The sequence below is a fragment of the Lynx canadensis genome, unplaced genomic scaffold, assembly GCF_007474595.2.
Source record: "Lynx canadensis isolate LIC74 unplaced genomic scaffold, mLynCan4.pri.v2 scaffold_58_arrow_ctg1, whole genome shotgun sequence".
NCBI lineage: Eukaryota > Metazoa > Chordata > Mammalia > Carnivora > Felidae > Lynx > Lynx canadensis.
The window spans coordinates 1-20,672 of NW_023397578.1; the positions used below are offsets into that span (position 1 = coordinate 1).

General features: G+C 42.0%; 2 protein-coding genes and 1 pseudogene across 2 annotated transcripts in view; all 3 read left to right on the forward strand.

Moving 5' to 3' along the window:
• Nucleotides 1-1,676: 1,676 nt before the first annotated feature.
• Nucleotides 1,677-4,147, forward strand: LOC115508194 (protocadherin alpha-11-like). The gene is given in 12 exon segments (XM_032592319.1): nucleotides 1,677-2,752; nucleotides 2,755-3,065; nucleotides 3,067-3,124; nucleotides 3,127-3,150; nucleotides 3,153-3,176; nucleotides 3,179-3,517; nucleotides 3,520-3,578; nucleotides 3,580-3,723; nucleotides 3,726-3,812; nucleotides 3,814-3,850; nucleotides 3,853-3,923; nucleotides 3,926-4,147. Coding segments are annotated over 12 exon segments (2,421 nt in total). The 5' UTR covers nucleotides 1,677-1,707.
• A 4,875-nt stretch (nucleotides 4,148-9,022) lies between these two features.
• LOC115508192 lies at nucleotides 9,023-11,401 on the forward strand (annotated as a pseudogene).
• A 7,362-nt stretch (nucleotides 11,402-18,763) lies between these two features.
• The window catches only part of LOC115508193 (protocadherin alpha-13-like), a 30,020-nt gene continuing 28,111 nt past the window's right edge, over nucleotides 18,764-20,672 (forward strand). The window contains 2 exon segments of the mRNA XM_030306626.1: nucleotides 18,764-20,524; nucleotides 20,526-20,671. Of these exon segments, the coding sequence (XP_030162486.1) occupies nucleotides 18,824-20,524; nucleotides 20,526-20,671 (1,847 nt within the window). The 5' untranslated portion in view covers nucleotides 18,764-18,823.

Consider the following 20,672-nt stretch of genomic DNA (forward strand, 5'->3'; position numbering starts at 1 on the left):
TTTTAAATATTTTTAAATCAGAGATGAATCAGCAAAATCATACAACAAGCGGTGCCCAGGTTGCTCAGTCAGTTAAACATCCAACTTTGGCTCAGGTCATGATCTCACAGTTTGTGGGTCAGGCTGTGGTCATGTCAGGCTGTGTGCTAACAGCTCAGAGCCTGGAGCTTGGTTCAGATTCTGTGTCACTCTCTCTCTCAAAAATAAACATTAAAAAAATTAAATCCTACAACAAAATACTCAAGCTATAATGATCTTTATTCTAAATAACTTTCTACTTAAACTTCCATTATATTCTCTTTTGACTCCTTTAATTCCAAGTCTATATGAAAAGACAGAAGACACATAACCAAATTACATCTTCATGCAATGAAAACTTGTATCAACAATTCCCATTTTCTACTTGGTGTTTTATGAAATTGAATTTACACAAACAGTAAAGTCATTTGTCATTTGGTTGAATTGTTTGGTTATTTTCTCCATATATATTTAGCACAGTATTAGGTACTTACAGGAGTTAATTACAATTATTTCCCTTGTTATGGATGAACTTATGATCCCAAACCCAGAATTGTTTCAACAAGGAACAGGTCAGCTATTTTCATGTATATATCTTGACAGATATACATAAACCAGTGTTGGTGACTTGGAAATACCAATATGGCACACACATTTTCATGGTGGTTTTTATTTATTTCATTGAATTATAATAAAATTTATTTTATAATTGAAAGACACCTTCTATATCATTAACATAAAGGTTTTGATACCTCACATTTTGATTCCTCACATAATTTTTGATACCTCACATAATACTGTTAACAATGCAACTTACGTGATAAACCATGTGTGTCAAATATATTTCATCTACATCCATAGACTTTTCCATTATGAATTCTGTTTTAAACATTAAATTTGAAAAAATATTTTTGTTTTTCAAAGGATAGAGGATTGTAACAAAAACAAATGTATATAACAAAAATAATTGGAATTAAATAGATATGAATAGAAGGCAAGTGCACATAGATAAGAACACAACATGCAGAACTTAAAGACTAAAGAGTTGTTATTAAAATCTCAAGTTGGTCTTTGAGTTTCCTAGCAGCCAAAGTAACAAGAGAGACTAGAAGTAAAGCAATTCAAATTGGATAACATTTTGATATGAGAAGTAGTATCTTTAGGAAATGTTTAACCCTACCTTTTCATAAGGCTACCTGGAGAATTAAACTCTGTGTGTATTTATGTAGATAAGTAAAACAACAATTTTATAACTCTAAATCAAACATAGGAACAATAATTTCAATTTCATATTAAGAATAAATGCCATTTTCCACATACCATCGGTTTCAATATAACTTATAATACGAGTGTTCCCTAAATAAGCACTTTGGAAATATTATTTTGGGAGTAAATAATATGAAACGTGTGAAGTTTATTATATTTTTCTCTTTAAGTAAAATTCTATAATGTATGGTGTAGTGTACAGTACTCACTATTCAGGCGCAAGGTGTCGCTCTTTACTTGGTTGAAGTAGTTCTTTCAAGGGTTGGTCTGACCGGCCAGGAACGCCCCGTACAAAAACGACTCCATCATGCCTAATGCTACTGTTAAAGGATTCTTTGAAACTTCTCAAAAATTCAGCTAGATTTTTAACCCTTAACTGGAGTCTCTGGTACTGTAAGTGTGAGAACCTTATTTTGGAAGTCAATGTCGTATGCGATGTTTGACTCTCAAAGAAGGGGATTGCGCACTCGGCGTCTGCTGCTGTCACTTCTGCTGCTCACAGTATGGGAAGCTGGGAGCGGCCAGGTCCACTACTCGGTCCAGGAAGAGGCCAAACACGGCACTTTCGTGGGCCGAATTGCCCAGGACCTAGGGCTGGAGCTGGCAGAGCTGGTGCCGCGCCTTTTCCGGGTGGCGTCCAAAGGCGGCGGGGACCTTCTGGAGGTAAATCTGCAGAATGGCATTTTGTTTGTGAATTCTCGGATCGACCGGGAGGAGCTGTGCGGACAGAGCGCAGTGTGCAGCATCTACCTGGAGGTGATCGTGGACAGGCCGCTGCAGGTTTTCCATGTGGAAGTGGAAATAAGGGATATTAACGACAATCCACCGGTGTTCTTTCTCAGAGAACAAAAGCTGCTGATTCCCGAATCTAAGCAACCCGACTCTCATTTTCCTCTAGAGGGAGCTTCTGATGCAGATATAGGAGAGAATGCTCTATTGACCTACAGACTAAGTCAAAATGAGTATTTTTCTTTACAACTACCAACACATAGTAAGCAGACTAAAAGACTGTCGCTTACATTAAAGAAATATCTAGATCGAGAGAAAACTCCAGAACTTAATTTGCTACTGACAGCTGCAGACGGGGGAAAACCAGAGCTCACTGGCACCGTTCAGCTTTTCATCCACGTCTTGGATGTTAATGACAATGATCCAGAATTTGAGCAATCAGAATACAAGGTGAGATTGATGGAAAACGCAGCTAAAGAAACTTTTGTGATAAAGCTAAACGCCACAGATCGAGATGAAGGAGTCAATGGAGAGGTAACATACTCCTTGATGTCAGTTAAACCCAATGGAAAACTCTTATTTACACTAGATGAAAATAGCGGAGAAGTGAGGGTCAATGGAACTTTAGATTATGAAGAAAACAAGTTTTATGAAATTGAAGTACAGGCTACAGATAAAGGGAATCCCCCAATGGCAAGTCACTGTACAGTCTGGGTAGAGATCTTAGACGCCAATGACAATGCCCTGAAGTCACCTTGACTTCCCTGTCTCTCCCTGTACGAGAGGACACTCAGCCCAGCACGGTCATTGCGCTGATCAGTGTATCCGACCGTGACTCCGGTGCCAACGGACAAGTGATCTGTTCTCTAACGCCCAACGTACCTTTCAAGATCGTGTCCACGTTCAAGAACTATTATTCGCTGGTGCTGGACAGCGCCCTGGACCGCGAGAGCGTGTCGGACTATGCTCTAGTAGTGACAGCACGGGACGGGGGCTCGCCTTCGCTGGTCGCCACGGCCAGCGTGTCCGTGGAAGTGGCCGACGTGAACAACGAACGCGCCGGCATTCGCGCAGGCCGAGTACACGGTGTTCGTGAAGAGAACAAACCCTCCGGCTGCCACATCTTCACGGTGTCCGCGCGGACGCGGACGCGCAGGAGAACCGCGGGTGTCCTACTCGCTGGTGGAGCGGCGGGTGGGCGAGCGTGCGCTGTCGAGCTACGTGTCGGTGCACGCGGAGAGCGGCCAGGTGTACGCGCTGCAGCCGCTGGACCACGAGGAGCTGGAGCTGCTGCAGTTCCAAGTGAGCGCGCGCGACGCGGGCGTGCCCCCGCTGGGCAGCAACGTGACGCTGCAGGGTGTTCGCTGTGACGAGAACGACAACGCGCCCCGCGCTGCGGCCGCTGCCTGGGGCGGGCGAGGCGCGGGCGGCGCCGTGAGCGAGCTGGTGTGGCGGTCGGTGGGCGCGGGCCACGTGGTGGCGAAGGTGCGCGCGGTGGACGCGGACTCGGCTACAACGCGTGGCTGTCGTACGAGCTGCAGCCGGCGGCGTGTGGCGCGCGCAGGCCCGTTCCGCGTGGCGCTGTACACGGGCGAGATCAGCACGACGCGCAGCCTGGACGAGGCGGACTCGCCGCGCCAGCGCCTGCTGGTGCTGGTGAGGGACCACGGCGAGCCGGCGCTGACGGCCACGGCCACCGTTGCTGCTGGCCGCTGGTGGAGAGCGGCCAGGCGCCCAAGGCCTCGTCGCGGGTGTTGGCGGGCGCCGCTGGCGCGGAGACGGCGCTGGTGGATGTCAACGGTGTACCTGATCATCGCCATCTGCGCCGTGTCCAGCCTGCTGTGCTCACGCTGCTGCTGTACGTGGCGCTGCGGTGCTCGGCGCCGCCCAGCGAGGGCGCGTGCGGGCCGGCGGGAAGCCCACGCTGGTGTGTTCCAGCGCGGTGGGGAGCTGGTCGTACTCGCAGCAGAGGCGGCAGAGGGTGTGCTCTGGGGAGGGTCTGCCCAAGACCGACCTCATGGCTTTTAGCCCCAGCCTTCCTCCAGGCCTGGATAGAGAAGTCGAAGGGCAAAAGGCAGGAGGCAGGATCAAATCATCCTGGGCAGGTGAGTTCTATAGATTCCTCTTCTTTTGAAGTCTATGTTAAATTTTGAAAATCCAGTTTATTTCATAGAAAAATTTAATGAATACTCTGTTTTGAGTATTTTTTTTATATATATGAAATTTATTGACAAATTGGTTTCCATACAACACCCAGTGCTCATCCAAAAGGTGCCCTCCTCAATACCCATCACCCACCCTCCCCTCTGTTTGAGTATTAATGTTTTAAATGAGTATGAAGTTTTTAAAGAACAATTTCCTTTAATGAAATGTCAAATGGGGCAAAATCCAATTTAATCATGAGAAGAATCAGGTTTTTAGCCAATAAATGTCCCATTTCTCCTAATGTTTTGGTATAAAATAGTGAAAGAAGATGTTTCTCCTCTCATCACTTTATGAGCAACAATTTCTAATTTTCTTTTTTTAATTAATTTTTTAAATTTACATCCAAGTTAGTTAGCTTATAGTGCAACAGTGATTTCAGGAATAGATTCCTTAATGCCCCTTACCCATTCAGCCCACCCCCCTTCCCACAACCCCTCCAGTAACCCTCTGTTGTTCTCCATATTTAAGAGTCTCTTATGTTTTGTTCCTCTCTCTGCTTTTATATTACTTTTGCTTCCCTTCCCTTATGTTCATGTTTTGTATCTTAAAATTCTCATATGAGTGAAGCCATATGATATTTGTCTTTCTCTAATTTCGCTTAGCATAATACCCTCTAGTTACATCCATGTAGTTGTAAATGGCAAGATTTCATTCTTTTTGATTGCCGAGTAATACTCCATTGTATGTATATGTGTATATATATATATATATATATATATATATATATATACCACATCTTCTTTATTTATTCATCTGTCTATGGACATTTGGGCTCTTTCCATACTTTGGCTATTGGCAATTGTGCTGCTATCAACATTGGGGTGCACGTGCCCCTTTGAAACAGCATACATGTATCCCTTGGATAAATACCTAGTAGTGCAATTGCTGGGTCGTGGGGTAGTTCTATTTTTAATTTTTTGAGGAACCTCCATACTGTTTCCCACATTGGCTGTGCCAGTTTGCATTCCCACCAGCAGTGCGAAAGACATCCTCTTTTTCTGCATCTTCGCCAACATCTGTTGTTGCCTGAGTTGTTAATGTTAACCATTCTGACAGGTGTGAGGTGGTATCTCACTGTGGTTTTGATTCGTATTTCCCTGATGATGAGTGATGTTGAGCATTTTTTCATGTGTCAGTTGGCCATCTGGATGTCTTCTTTGGAGAAGTGTCTGTTCATGTCTTTTGCCCATTTCTTCACTGGATTATTTGTTTTTTGGATGTTGAGTTTGATAAATTCTTTATAGATTTTGGTTACTAACCCTTTATCTGATATGTTGTTTGCAAATATTTTCTCCCATTCTATCGATTGCCTTTTAGTTTTGCTGATTGTTTCCTTCACTGTGCAGAAGCTTTTTATTTTGATGAGGTCCTAATGGTTCATTTTTGTTTTTGTTCCCTTGCCTCTGGAGACATGCTGAGTAAGAAGTTGCTGTGGCCAAGGTCAAAGAGGTTTTTGCCTGCTTTTTCCTCGAAGATTTTGATGGCTTTCTGTCTTACATTTAAGTCTTTCATCCATTTTGAGTTTATTTTTTGTGTATGGTGTAAGGAAAGTGGTCCAGATTTAATTTTCTCCGTGTCACTATTCAGTTTTCCCAGCACCACTTGCTGAAGAGACTGTCTTTATTCCATTCGCTATTCTTTCCTGCTTTGTCAGAGATTAGTTGGCCATACTTTTGTGGGTCCATTTCTGGTTCTCTATTCTGTTCCATTGATCTGAGTGTCTTTTTGTGCCAACAATTTCTAATTTTCAATGACCTACCTAGACCACTTCATTTCATCTCTAATCCTCACTATGTAGATAATCACTATGGATCATTTCAATTTACTCATCCTCTTTGTCTTTAACACAGCCTTTTACTTTTATATTTTCACATTATTAGGTTGCTTGAGTTTTCTCAGTTCAGCCTTGTGTCAAAGATTGAACATTAAGTCTGAAAAGATTTACCTTTCTTTTTCTATGGCATTAAACATAGATCATACATTTATTGTCCATTAATAATCTTTAGTTTTGCCTCAACTGATAAGTTAAAACCTGTTCTCATATTATTTGCAGTTAAAAATTAGTCTTGCATTTTTGTAGGCTGTTTTCATTGAAATAGTGTAATTAAAGGTTCTGTTGATTTATTTTGTTTTTAATGTTTATTTATTATTATTATATTATTATTATTATTATTATTATTTTGAGAGACAGAGTGGTGAGGGATAGAGGCAGAGAGACACGGAGACACAGAATCCAAAGCAGGCTCCAGACTCTGAGCTGTCAGCACAAGAGCCCCACACATGGCTCGAGGAATGCAAGATCATGACGTGAGCTGAAGTCTTCTGCTTAACCCACTGAGCCACACAGCACCCCTGTTGATTTTTTTTTAAACCTGTAATGGGCACAGATTTATCTACAACACACTCAAACAGAACTCCCATATTATGCTTGCAAAGTTTACTAGGCAAATAAAGTTATTCATATTACTCAACCAAGTCTTCAAACTTGCCTGGAGACATACACATAGGGCTATAATCTCTGCAATATATGCTAGTTGGCAGTCTTTCCTAAGCTTTGTGAATTCATATAGAAAGGAAAATGTTAAGTCTATTAAACGTGAAATGAAAATTACCATTTTGACTCCTCTCACATTTTAAATGTCCTGTCTTTAAAATGCTTTCTCTAGTGCTTGTAAAATTTTCTTTCTATGTGGTATAATCACATCTGATGATTCTATCAAAGGTTGTTTACCTCTAGGTCATTCCTCTAATTCAGTGATCCTTAGCTATATGCAGGGTGGCACAATTGCTGATCTCTTTGAGAATTAATGAAATTCATATGTGGGCTATTCTCCCTTTAAATATAGGTTAACAATTTATTTTATAGTAGGTAATTAAAATAAATTATAAAATGTCTCAGACTTAAAAGATTAAGCCATTGTATCATTTATGCAACTTTGTAAATATAATAAATGTGAATGTAGGGCACACATTATTATCCATCTCCAAATGAAATTCTTAGAATGACTCAAGGTCATTGAAATTAAGAAACAAAGATATTAGAAAGTGATTAAGTATATGTAATTTTTGTAATTATTACTTTTATAGTACAAAAGTAGTTGATGCACATTTTTAGATAATTCCAAATTACATGGACTATTTTCTACAAGTTTGTGTCTTTTATACTTATTCTTAATTTCAAGATTACATTCAGTGTGTTAAAATTATAATTTCAACCATTTTCTAGTTTAGTGTTTTAAGTATTAAGCTAATTTTATATGTTCCTATCTTTTTAGTAATTTATTATGTCTAATGGTGTGTAAGGACTACATAACACACTACTTTTTCAGGTAAAGTTTCTTTAGCAATCACTGTACATTGACTATTTTTGAAAATGAGAGATAGAAAATGAAGAAGCATGGTAGTGATATTAGGACAATTTAAATAGTCCAATAGCATCAAAAAATTTTTTTTGGTTAATTAAGAGCCAGTTTTATAGTTGATTTAAGTTATCTTATACTTGTAGAACCATTATTGATTATTTTTTTCTGGTTCAATAAATATTTCTTATCTCAGTTCCTTTTGTTATTATATGTAGAAGGCATGGTGACCGATCATTGACTTTAAAGATTTTGACTCGAATTTTAATGAGCTTATACACTCTGTATTTAATTGCTCACAACTAGCTGTAGGATCTATCTGGTTGTGTTTTCCCTTAAAGGTGCTCTTGATTTAATTAATCAGATTATGAAAAGTCCTTTCTTTCTCCCTTGCAATCGTAGTCACCATTCTGACTTTCTGAAGAGAAGCATATTTTGAGTGACTACTAACTGGCCTGATGGGAAAATTTTTAAAGGGAAACCAGAAGTTCATTGTAAAGTTGATATTCTTTTGATTTTAGTTATTGAGACTGGGCTCCAAAACATCTCACCATTCTTTTCATATTAGGGCTCCACTTCTACTTTAGACAGTTGTGAAATTTGGAGGTTTTGATTCAACATTTTACAGGAAAATGCTTTCCTTCTGCTAGAATAAAACTTCACTGGATCTGTACCCAAACCTCATTTTAACATGTTATGGGAATGAGAGCAGTTGTATGAAAAGTCATCACATTTGAGTATCAAGGAGCCAAAACAATGACATGCTTCATATTTATGTTGAATTCTCATATTTACCAGAAGTATGAATAAAATAATTTGTATGAATGAAATATTCAGTTAATAGACATATCTTAGTTTCTTTTTCTTTACTAAATGAGGGATTCTTGAGTTTTCCCTAAAGTCCTACAATTAAGTGCTTGTGAAGGAGAAAAGGCACTACAAGTGGGAATTGTAAGCAAAGTCGAGGGTGATGTATATTATTCTTTGTTTTGTTCTCCATGATAGGCAAAGAGTAGCTTTTTATGGCTATTTATGATAGACTTTGAAGCAGAATATTTAATAATCTGAAGAATAATGGAAATGATTGTCCTTTGTTACTTATATCATATACATTAAATAATAGTCATTTACCGACTCCATGAAATATCCAAAAGTCAAAAAACTTAAAGTTCCTGGGAAGTGGCTAAACCAAAAAGACCTCAGATCTTTCTTGTACTTACATAATCAGTCACATGATGTCGCTGTACACTCAGAAGGTGGAAAGGAAAACTTTGTCTCGCGTTCAGCTTCCAACCACTGGCAGAATAGATCGACTCCATATTGACCGGAACGCTGGGTAAATTTTATCAAACATATACCTACGGAAAGGAAGACTGCTCACAAAGGTTCCAGGCGAGCAGTCCCTTAAAACTAACAGTCCCATCTCAGAGATCTCGTTAACTACAATGGTGTTTTCCTGGAGAGGAGGCCAGGAGCCCGGCGATTGCTCCTGGCGCTTCTGCTCCTTGCAGCTGGGAAATCTGGGAGCGGCCAGGTCCACTACTCGGTCCCGGAGGAGGCCAAACACGGCACTTTCGTGGGCCGCATCGCGCAAGACCTGGGACTGTAACTAGCGGAGCTCGTACCGCGCTTTTTTCCGTGTGGCGTCCAAAGGCCGCCGAGACCTTCTGGAGGTAAATCTGCAGAATGGCATTTTGTTTGTGAATTCTCGGATCGACCGAGAGGAGCTCTGTGGGAGGAGTACCGAGTGTAGCATCCACCTGGAGGTGATCGGGGACAGGCCGCTGCAGGTTTTCCATGTGGAGGTGGAGGTGAAAGACACTAATGATAACCCGCCGGTGTTCAGAGAAGTAGAACAAAAGGTACTTATCTCTGAATCTGCACCTCTGGATTCTCATTTTCCTCTAGAGGGCGCTTCCGATGCGGACATCGGCGTAAACTCTCTTCTGACCTATAGGTTAGGAATAATGAGTATTTTACTCTTAATTAAAAACGAAAAACGATAAAAGTATATTGCCTGAACTAGTTCTACGGAAGTCATTGGATAGAGAGGAAACGCCAGAACTTAATATATTGCTGACCTCCCAGGATGGCGGCAAACCCGAGCTAACAGGATCTGTTCAATTAAAATAAGCATCCTGGATGTGAATGACACGCTCCGGAGTTTGATAAGCCTGGCTATAGAGTAGTGTTGTTTGAAAATGTCCCAAACGGCACGAGAGTGATTCAATTAAATGCTTCTGATCTAGACGAAGGGTCAATAGAGAAATTTCCTATGCAATCAGACTGATTTTGCCAGTGAGTGAGAAATGCATGTTTTCAATAATGCAGAACAGGTGAAATCAGAATTTATGGGAAATTGGATTTTGAAGAGAATAATGAGTATGAAATTCAGGTTAACGCCATTGATAAGGGATTCCTTCAATGGCAGGTCACTGCACAGTCCTAGTGGAAGTTCTGGACCTGAATGACAATACCCCTGAGGTAATGATTACTTCGTTGTCTCCCCCGGTGAGAGAGGATGTTCAGGTGGGCACTGTCATCGCCTTGATCAGCGTGTCCGACCGTGACTCTGGCGCCAACGGGCAGGTGACCTGCTCACTAACACCCCATGTCCCCTTCAAGCTGGTGTCCACCTTCAAGAATTACTATTCGCTGGTGCTGGACAGCGCCCTGGACCGCGAGAGCGTGGCGAACTATGAGCTGCTGGTGACCGCACGGGACGGGGGCTCGCCTTCGCTGTCGGCCACGGCCAGCGTGTCCGTGGAAGTGGCCGACGTGAACGACAACGCGCCGACATTCGCGCAGGCCGAGTACACGGTGTTCGTGAAGGAGAACAACCCTCCCGGCTGCCACATCTTCACGGTGTCCGCGCGGGACGCGGACGCGCAGGAGAACGCGCTGGTGTCCTACTCGCTGGTGGAGCGGCGGGTGTGCGAGCGTGCGCTGTCGAGCTACGTGTCGGTGCACGCGAGAGCGGCAAGGGTGTACGCGCTGCAGCCGCTGGACCACGAGGAGCTGGAGCTGCTGCGGTTCCAAGTGAGCGCGCGCGACGCGGGCGTGCCCCCGCTGGGCAGCACGTTGACGCTGGCAGGTGTTCGTGCTGGACGAGAACGACAACGCGCTCCCGCGCTGGCTGCCGCTGCCTGGGGCGGGCGGCGCGGGCGGCGCCATGACGAGCTGGTGTGGCGGTCGGTGGGCGCGGGCCACTTGGTGGCGAAGGTGCGCGCGGTGGACGCGGACTCGGGCTACAACGCGTGGCTGTCGTACGAGCTGCATCCGCGGCGGGTGGCGCGCGCAGCCCGTTCCGCGTGGCGCTGTACACGGGCGAGATCAGCACGACGCGCAGCCTGACGCAGCGGACATCGCCGCGCCAGCGCCTGCTGGTGCTGGTGAGGGACCACGGCGAGCCGGCGCTGACGGCCACGGCCACCGTGCTGCTGTCGCTGGTGGAGAGCGGCCAGGCGCCCAAGGCCTCGTCGCGGGTGTTGGCGGGCGCCGCTGGCGCGGAGACGGCGCTGGTGGATGTCAACGTGTACCTGATCATCGCCATCTGCGCCGTGTCCAGCCTGCTGGTGCTCACGCTGCTGCTGTACGTGGCGCTGCGGTGCTCGGCGCCGCCCAGCGAGGGCGCGTGCGGGCCGGCGGGGAAGCCCACGCTGGTGTGTTCCAGCGCGGTGGGGAGCTGGTCGTACTCGCAGCAGAGGCGGCAGAGGGTGTGTTCTGGTGAGGGTCCGCCCAAGACCGACCTCATGGCCTTCAGCCCCAGCCTTCCACAGTCGGGAGAAGATTGTTTAAATTCTTCCAGTGAAGTAAGTCATTGATATATTTAAGCATATTTGTTTTCTTTAATAACTTTTTGTTAGCGTATAAATAATCTTTTCTTTTTCTTTGTGTTATCTTGTCTTTTTAAATTCATTTATTTTGAGAGAGAGAGAGAGAGAGAGAGAGAGAGAGAGAGAGAGAGACACCAAGCAGGGAAGGGGCAGAGAGGAGAGACAGAATCTTAAGCAGGCTCCACGCTGTCGCACAGAACCCGAAGCGGGGGCTGTATCTCACAAACCCTGGGGTCATGACCTGAGTGGAAATCAAGAGTCGGTTTAGCCTACCGAGCCGTCCCGGGGCACCCCTCAATTGAATCTTTTAAAGTGTATTTTACATCTTGTAATTTTTTACCGCAAAAATATCCAGAGGTTTCTCTGACTAGAGAATAAAAACTTAAGTCATTCAGCCTGGTAGTGAAGGCCTTAAAATTTCCTGCCTTTGCTACTACTATCTCACATATCTTAGTTAGAACATGAAATATAGCATCATTCCATCATAATTTTAATCATATATGGTATTGAAATACACCACCTAGGTGGTTCCCTCCATTGTAGAAGTGTAGGTATACTCTTTATTAAAGAGTTCCTTGAAAGATAACTTTTCTTTAAAAAAATTTTTTTAAGTTTTCATTTATTTTTGAGAGAGAGAGACAGAGCATGAGTGGGGGAGGGGCAGAGAGAGAGAGACACACAGAATCCGGAGCAGGCTCCAGGCTCTAAGCTGTCAGCACAGAGCCGGATGCAGGGCTCAAACCCACAAGCTGTGAGATCATGACCTGAGCTGAAGTTGGACGCTTAACTGACTGAGCCACCCAGGCACCCCAAGATAGATAACTTTTCAACTGGAAAGTGTTCCCTTTGGAGAGATAAGTATGAATAATGAAAAGAGTTTGCTCTAGTGAATGTGTACTTGAAGGATGGAGCAGGGGAGATTCTGAAGGTAGGAAAACTAGTAAAGAATTTTTTATTGTATTCTAGATATCAGGTATGGAGACAAATCATGACAGTCAAAATGGATTGAAAGAAACATGTACAAGAGGCATTGGCAAAGTAGAGGCAACCTAATAATGACTGATTCATTACAAATCATAAAAAGAAAGACAAAAGTAGAGGACGACACTAATGTTTTTAGTTTGGTCACTTAGGAGGATGAGATTGCCAGTAACTGAGATGCAGGGTACAGGAGAAACAGTTTGTGTATGGTTGTCCAGCTACCAAATGGAGAGAAACACTTAAGAAAATATTACTTTTGTGGTTCTTGGAGCATGCCATTATGATTGGAAATGTCATTTTGATCTGGAACTCAGGGGAGATTATAAAAGTAGATTTGGGAGTAATTCCCTTAGAGAACAACCTATGAAAGAATTAAATCAGAAGATATACATAACAAAATGAAATCAATGTGTCCAAGTAAAGAATTTAGGTGAATAGGTGTGTTAGTTCCTGGGGTTGCTGTAGCAAATTACCAAAAACTGGCTGGCTTAAGACAACAAAAATTACTTTCTCTCCACTCTGGGAACCAGAAGTCCAAAATTAAAGTTTTGGCAGGGCTGTACCGTCTGGAGCTTGAAAGGAAAATGTGTTATCTCTGATATCTTCTGATGGCTATCGGCATTCCTTGGCTTTTGGCCACACCACTCTGTCTCCCTGGTCACATTGCCTACTTTCTTCTTCTTTTTATTATTATAATAATTTATAGTTTTATATATTCAAAATCTGAGTGTATCCATTGTTTATAAATGTAGATTCATGATTACAAGTCAAATTGGGTAGTATTTATAAGTATGATCTATATCAAAAAGGTAAAAGTATTATTTATTATACTTATTATATAACAATTTAATTTCTTTTGGACACAATAGAAACATATTTCTAGTTACACTCTTGGTTAAATTTATATTCCTTAGTGATGTGTTTTATCCTCTGGAGTTATTACCGAGCATCAGAAATTCAGAGGAGAGGCTGAGGCTACATCTAAGACTTCAGTCAGAGATTCCAGTCTGTAATTATTGGGATGTCCATACTCTTTTCAAAGCTTACTATTTTTTTCCTGAATTTTGAGCCTTTAATATGGGCACAAGATTCTCCAAAATTTGAAGATTAAATTTTTGCTTAGGTTTATCTTTTTGATCCTTAAAACATTTAAAATGATTTTTTGAGGTGTAAAACTTCTTTGTAAAGAAATACACAATGTTAAGAACTGTGTAGAATAAAAAGCGTAAGCTTCAAATGCTGGTAAACATTAACAGTTGGAGCCTATATTTTCAGATCTTTTGTCTGTGAATTAATAGGTCAAATTATAGGTATTCTATATAAATACTTTTGTCACTTTTGTTCAATGATTCTGTCTCTATTTTTCTTCAAATGGTTTTTCAATTTGAACCCATTGCTAGAATAATTGTATAACATTCAAAAAAATTTAAAGTAAAATATCCTGTTCATTGCCACTATCACATAATTTTTTGACAAAAATTTTTATTTTTATTGGACTTTGTGCATATAATATTTCCAATAAAACAAAAAGTAAAAATAAAAAATAATATATTATAAACATGCATATATAATGATTGTTTTTTAATTCCATTAAGTAATACCATTATTTTTTATCGTCCCTGTATTTATTTTATTTTAATTTAAATTTTATCTAGTTAACATACAGTGCAATATTGGTTTCAGGAATATAATTCATTGATTCATCACTTACATACAGCACCCAGTGCTCATCACAACAAGTGTTCTCCTTAGTACCCATCAACCCGCCTAGCCCATCTCCCATCCTCCTCCCTCCATCAACCCAGTTTTGTTCTTTATCATTAAGATTCTCTTGTAGTTTGTTTCCCTCTCTTCTCTTCCCCCTCCTTCCCATATGTTCATCTGTTTTGTTTCTTAAATTCCACGTATGAGTGAAAGAAATCATATGGTATTTGTCTTTCTCTGATTGACTTATTTTGCTCAGCATAATATATTCTAGCTCTATCCACATCATTGCAAATGGCAAGATTTCATTCTTTTTGATGGCTGAATTACATATTTGTACATATATACATATCTTCTTGTCCCACTCATCAGTCTGGACATTTGGGCTCTCCTCCATAGTTTGGCCATTGTTGATAATGCTGCCTATAAACATTGTGTTGCATGTACCCCTTCAAATCTGTATTTTGTGTCCTTTGGGTTAATACCTAATAGTGCAATTGCTGGATTGTAGGGTAGTTCTATTTTTAGTTTCTTGAGGAACCTCTATACTGTTCTCCAGAGTGGCTGCACTAGTTTGCATTCCCACCAACAGTGCAAGAGGATTCCTTTTGCTCTGCACCCTCAACAACACCTGTTGTTTCTTGTGTTGTTAATTTTAGCCATTCTGACAGCTGTGAGGTGGTATCTCATTGTGGTTTTGATGTTTATTTCCCTGGTGATGAGTGATGTGGAGCATCTTTTCATGTATTAGTTAGCCATCTGTATGCCTTCTTTGGAAAAGTGTCTATTTATGTCTTCTACCCATTTTTTAACTGGGCTATTTATTTTTTTGGGTGTTGAGTTTGATAAATTCTTTACAGATTTTGGATACTAACTCTTTATCAAATATGTCATTACAAATATCTTCTCTTATTTTGTAGGTTGCCTTTTAGTTTTGTTGATTGTTTCCTTTGCTGTGCAGAAGCTTTTTATTTTGATGAGGTCCCAATAGTTCATCTTTGCTTTTGTTTACTTTGCCTTCAGCGACATGCCTGTAAGAAGTTGCTCTGATTGAAGTCAAAGAGGTTTTCTGCCTGTGTTCTCCTCCAGTATTTGATGGTTTCCTATCTCATATTTAGGTCTTTCACCCATTTTGAATTATTTTTGTGTATGGTGTAAAAAAGCGGTCCAGTTTCATTCTTCTGCATGTTGCCATCTAGTTTTCCAACACCGTTTATTGAAGAGACTGTCTTTTTTCCACTGGATACTCTTTCCACTTTGAAGATTAGTTGACTATATATTCGTGGGTTCATTTCTGGGTTTTCTATTCCATTCAATTGGTCTATGTGTCTGTTTTGTGACAGTACCCTTATCTTTGTAATACAGCTTGAAATCCAGAATTGTGATGCCTCTAGATTTTTTTTAAGGTTTGCTTTGGCTATTTGGGGTCTTTTGTGATTCCATACAAATTTTAGGATTGTTTGTTCTAGCTCTTCGAAAACTGCTGGTGGTATTTTGACAAGGATTGCATTAAATGTGTCAATTGCTTTGGGTAGTATAGACATTTTAACAATGTTTCTTCTCCAATCCACGAGCGTGGAATGCTTTTCCATCTCTTTGTGTCCTCTTCAATTTCTTTCATAAGTGTTCTATAGTTTTCAGAGTACAGATTTTTTATCTCTTTAGTTAGGTTTTTTCCTAGGTAGCTTACTATTTTTGGTGAAGTTGCAAATGGATCAATTCCTTTATTTCTTTTTCTGCTGCTTTGTTATTGGTGTATAGAAATGCAACAGATTTCTGGATGTTGATTTTATATCCTGCGACTTTGCTAAGTTCATATATTAGTTCTAGAAATTTTTTTGGTGGAGTTGTTCGGGTTTTCTACATAAGAGTATCATGTCGTCTGCAAGTAGTGAAATTTGACTTCTTCCTTGCCAGTTTGGATGCCTTTTATTTCTTTTTGTTGTCTGATTGCTAAAGCTAAGATTCCCAGGACTATGTTAAATAGTAATGTTGAGAGTGGACATCCTTGTCTTGTTCCTGACCATAGGGGAAAGACTGTTGGTTTTTCCCCATTGAGGATGATATCAGCTGTGGGTCCTTTCATATATGGCCTTTATAAACTTGAGGTATTTTCCATCTATCCCTACATTATTGAGGTTTTTTTTTAAAAATCAAGAATGGTTGCTGTATTTTGTCAAACATTGCCTCCTCTTCTGAATATCATCTTCTTCATATGTTTGTTTGCCTTATAAGGATACATGTGATTGCACTTTAGGGCCTACGTAGGTAATCGAGGCTAAGCTCTTCTCTCAGGACCCTAAGCTTAATCACATAATTTTCCATAGAAAGTAATATTTGCAGGTTCCAGGGATTAAGATGTGGGCATATCTTTTAGGGGAGTTGCCATTCAACCCACTATAATAAGCTAAAAATCACAAGGTAATACAACAGACAGCTGAAAATAAAACTCAAAGTACAATACCTCAAGTAAATGTTAGAAGTTTGAGGGGAAGAGGAGGAGATAAACAGAACAAACTTCCCCCCGAAGAAGTAGAAAGTTTTAAATGTGTGTGTGTATAATATGTGTACATGTGTGTGTATACATATTTAAAGACACTTGAGTATTTTGTAGTGTGAAGAAAAGAAGCAAGAAGGAGATACTGAAGATGAGGCAGATTAAGAATGTAGATAAGATGAAAGTATGAAGGATAATGTTTTAAGAGGATAAGATTGGCTTTAAAAGTAGGGACCACTTTTCCTTAGTAGGCAGTGAAAAAATAGAGAATATAAAGAAAAATGTTGATATAAGAAGAGAGCCATAAATTTATGTTTGATTACTTATCTCTCTGGGTAAATTATCTGAGAATGAAATGGTGGGAATGAGGCTGGGAATTTGAGAAGAGAAAGAAGAAAATCTAGAAAGAATCTCTGTATGTAGGAGGAAAGAGTTATGAATTCATATGAGAGCCCAATCAAGGTAAAGGTGAGAGTAAGCTTGTAGGGAATACAGAGATGATGGTGAAGTGGCATCCCTAAATGGAGAAGCTCAATAAGAGAGAAAAATGAGTAGTTAGGCTGTGTATTGGAAGCTAAGGGAAATGTTAGAGGAATAATGTAAGTAGTTAAGTGCTTTTGGGGTGTCTGACGTATTATAAATAGTTGATCATATAATCAAGGTTAGGTGGAAAGGAAAGGGAAACAGGATGGAGCTTGATAAACAAGAACAACAGAAAGAATCGAGGGACTGTTCCCACTATAAGAGTAAAGCTATGTTAATAAAAGTAATGGAACATGAGAGGAGGATGAGTTAAGAGAATATCAAATACACTACCCAAATTTTCACAGATGAGCAAAAATACAAAAATGAACTCAACTATTGTTTCCTGCAGATTTGTGCATAGAACAGGCAAGATAATTGTTGGAGCTGTACTTCATCTTTTTTTTTTAATTTTAAAATGTTTGTTTTTAAGAGAGAGTGAGAAAGAGTCACAGCGCAAGTGGGGGAAGAGCAGAGAGAGGGGAGACAGGATTGGAAGCAGGCTTCAGGCTCCAAGCTGTCAGCACAGAGCCAGACGTAGGGCTTGAAGTGGTGAACCGTGAGATCATGATGTGATCTGAAGTTTGATTTTTAACCGACTGAGCCACTCAGGAGCCCCTGTACTGCATCTTTCATAGCCCTATTTCACCTGGAACTTTTTGGCTTGGTAAAGATAGTTGTAGCAGTAGGTAAATGTAAAATTTTCTTCCTTTCTTCCTTGCTAAAGATGTGTTAGCATCTACCTGTTGATTTTTGGAGTATCAGTCAATTTAAATGATAGTAAGTTTTTTTTACAGTGATGGTGTGCAAGAGAACAGGGAAGTTTAGCTTATTTGTAGTAATCTAAATTCCATCAAATAGATAGGATGCTACTTCTTGGCATGTTTTATACAAAGAGAAATTTAAAGCATTGTTATATTTTAATAGTCTAAATTATTGTGTTTATGCACAAGTGTGCTCCCATACAAACTCATACACACATTGACAGGACACTTCCTTTAAATACAAATATTGTATCCACATTTCACCGTCATATTTGGGGGAAGTTACAAATACAGTATATTTATTTAAAATCTGGTATATCACTTATTAATATTTTCACAATCATTTGTTTTCTTCTTATAATTGATTGTGTTTCCATTTTGAGTCAATGGCTGTTGTGTGAGCAGTTATAAATAAATATTATAGGAAAAAGATATTCCCAAACAAAACCCCCAAAACTAGGCAGAACTGGAAACTGATTTCCAAAAGTAAATGCCGAAACTTCCTCTTTCAAAATTCTGCATGAAAGTTTCTGCAAAAATTTATTTGTGGAAAAATGGAATTCATCGACAAATTTTCAACTAGCATCCAATAAAAAGAAGAATGTAGTTATTTACTGTCTCTGGAACGAAAGACATTTAATCTTCAGTTGGGTATTTGCAGTGAAAAACCTCACGAAATGCAAAAAAAAAAACCAACCCTACATCAACGGAAAATAGGAATACTAAATCATGTTTACAGTTACAAATTCATGCGCTTGGTGTCGCTCTTCACTGAGAACGTTTGCCTGAAGAACGTGCCTCCGCTTCTTCCGTCCTGCAGAAAATTTGGCAGATAGTGGAAAACCTCTAGTGAATCCTTCCCCAATAGAAGGCCGTGAGAATCAGTTTGCGGTAAGGTATTACATATACATTAAGCTATCTTTGAATCCTTTTGAGTGTACCATGCTGTTTTCCTGGCGAGGAGGCCCCGGAGCCCTGAGTTTTCTCCAGTCGCTTCTGCTGCTCACAGCCTGGGAGGCTGGGAGCGGCCAGATCCACTACTCGGTCCTGGAAGAGGCCAAACACGGCACTTTCGTGGGCCGAATCGCACAGGACCTGGGGCTGGAGCTGGCAGAGCTGGTGCGACGCCAATTCCGGGTGGTGTCCAAAGGCCGCGGGGACCTACTGGAGGTAAATCTGCAGAATGGAATTTTGTTTGTGAATTCTCGGATCGACCGGGAGGCGTTGTGCGGGCGGAACGCGGAGTGCAGCATCCACCTGGAGGTGATCGTGGACAGGCCGCTGCAGGTTTTCCATGTGGAGGTGGAGGTTAAAGATATTAACGACAACCCGCCTGTGTTCCCTGAAAGTAAGAAAAGAATAATCATTGCGGAATCTAGACCCCCAGAAACTCGGTTTCCACTAGATGGCGCATCCGATGCAGATATTGGAGTAAACTCAGCCTTGACCTACCGAATCGATCCCAACGACTATTTCGCTTTGGACACACAAAACAATCGTGAACAAACGTCTTCGTTGTCACTTGTGTTGAGAAAATCACTGGACAGAGAGCAAATTCAGGAGCATAGTTTATTATTGACAGCCAATGATGGGGGTAAACCGGAGATGACCGGCACAGTTCAGCTGCTGATCGAAATTCTGGATGTGAATGACAATGCCCCAGAATTTGACCAATTCATTTATAAAGTGACGGTATTAGAGAACGCATTTAATGGTACATTAGTGATCAAGCTAAATGCCACAGATCTTGATGATGGTGCGAATGGAGACATAAGCTACTCATTTAGAAGGCCTGTATCTCCTGCAGTGCTGAATGCATTTATCATAAATCCTAACAGTGGAGAAATTAGAACAAAGGGTAAACTAGATTTCGAAGAAAAGAAATTGTACGAAATATCGGTGGAGGCAATAGACAAGGGGAATATTCCAATGGCAGGTCATTGTACCATTTTTGTGGAAGTACTAGATATAAACGATAATATCCCACATATTACCATCACTTCTCTGTCACTCCCGGTACGAGAGGATGTTCAGGTGGGCACTGTCATCGCCTTGATCAGCGTGTCCGACCGTGACTCTGGCGCCAACGGGCAGGTGACCTGCTCACTAACACCCCATGTCCCCTTCAAGCTGGTGTCCACCTTCAAGAATTACTATTCGCTGGTGCTGGACAGCGCCCTGGACCGCGACAGCGTGTCGGACTATACTGTAGTGGTGACCGCACGGGACGGGGGCTCGCCTTCGCTGTCGGCCACGGCCAGCGTGTCCGTGGAAGTGGCCGACGTGAACGACAACGCGCCGACATTCGCGCAGGCCGAGTACACGGTGTTCGTGAAGGAGAACAACCCTCCCGGCTGCCACATCTTCACGGTGTCCGCGCGGGACGCGGACGCGCAGGAGAACGCGCTGGTGTCCTACTCGCTGGTGGAGCGGCGGGTGGGCGAGCGTGCGCTGTCGAGCTACGTGTCGGTGCACGCGGAGAGCGGCAAGGTGTACGCGCTGCAGCCGCTGGACCACGAGGAGCTGGAGCTGCTGCAGTTCCAAGTGAGCGCGCGCGACGCGGGCGTGCCCCCGCTGGGCAGCAACGTGACGCTGCAGGTGTTCGTGCTGGACGAGAACGACAACGCGCCCGCGCTGCTGCCGCTGCCTGGCGGGCGGCGCGGGCGGCGCCGTGAGCGAGCTGGTGTGGCGGTCGGTGGGCGCGGGCCACGTGGTGGCGAAGGTGCGCGCGGTGGACGCGGACTCGGGCTACAACGCGTGGCTGTCGTACGAGCTGCAGCCGGCGGTGGCG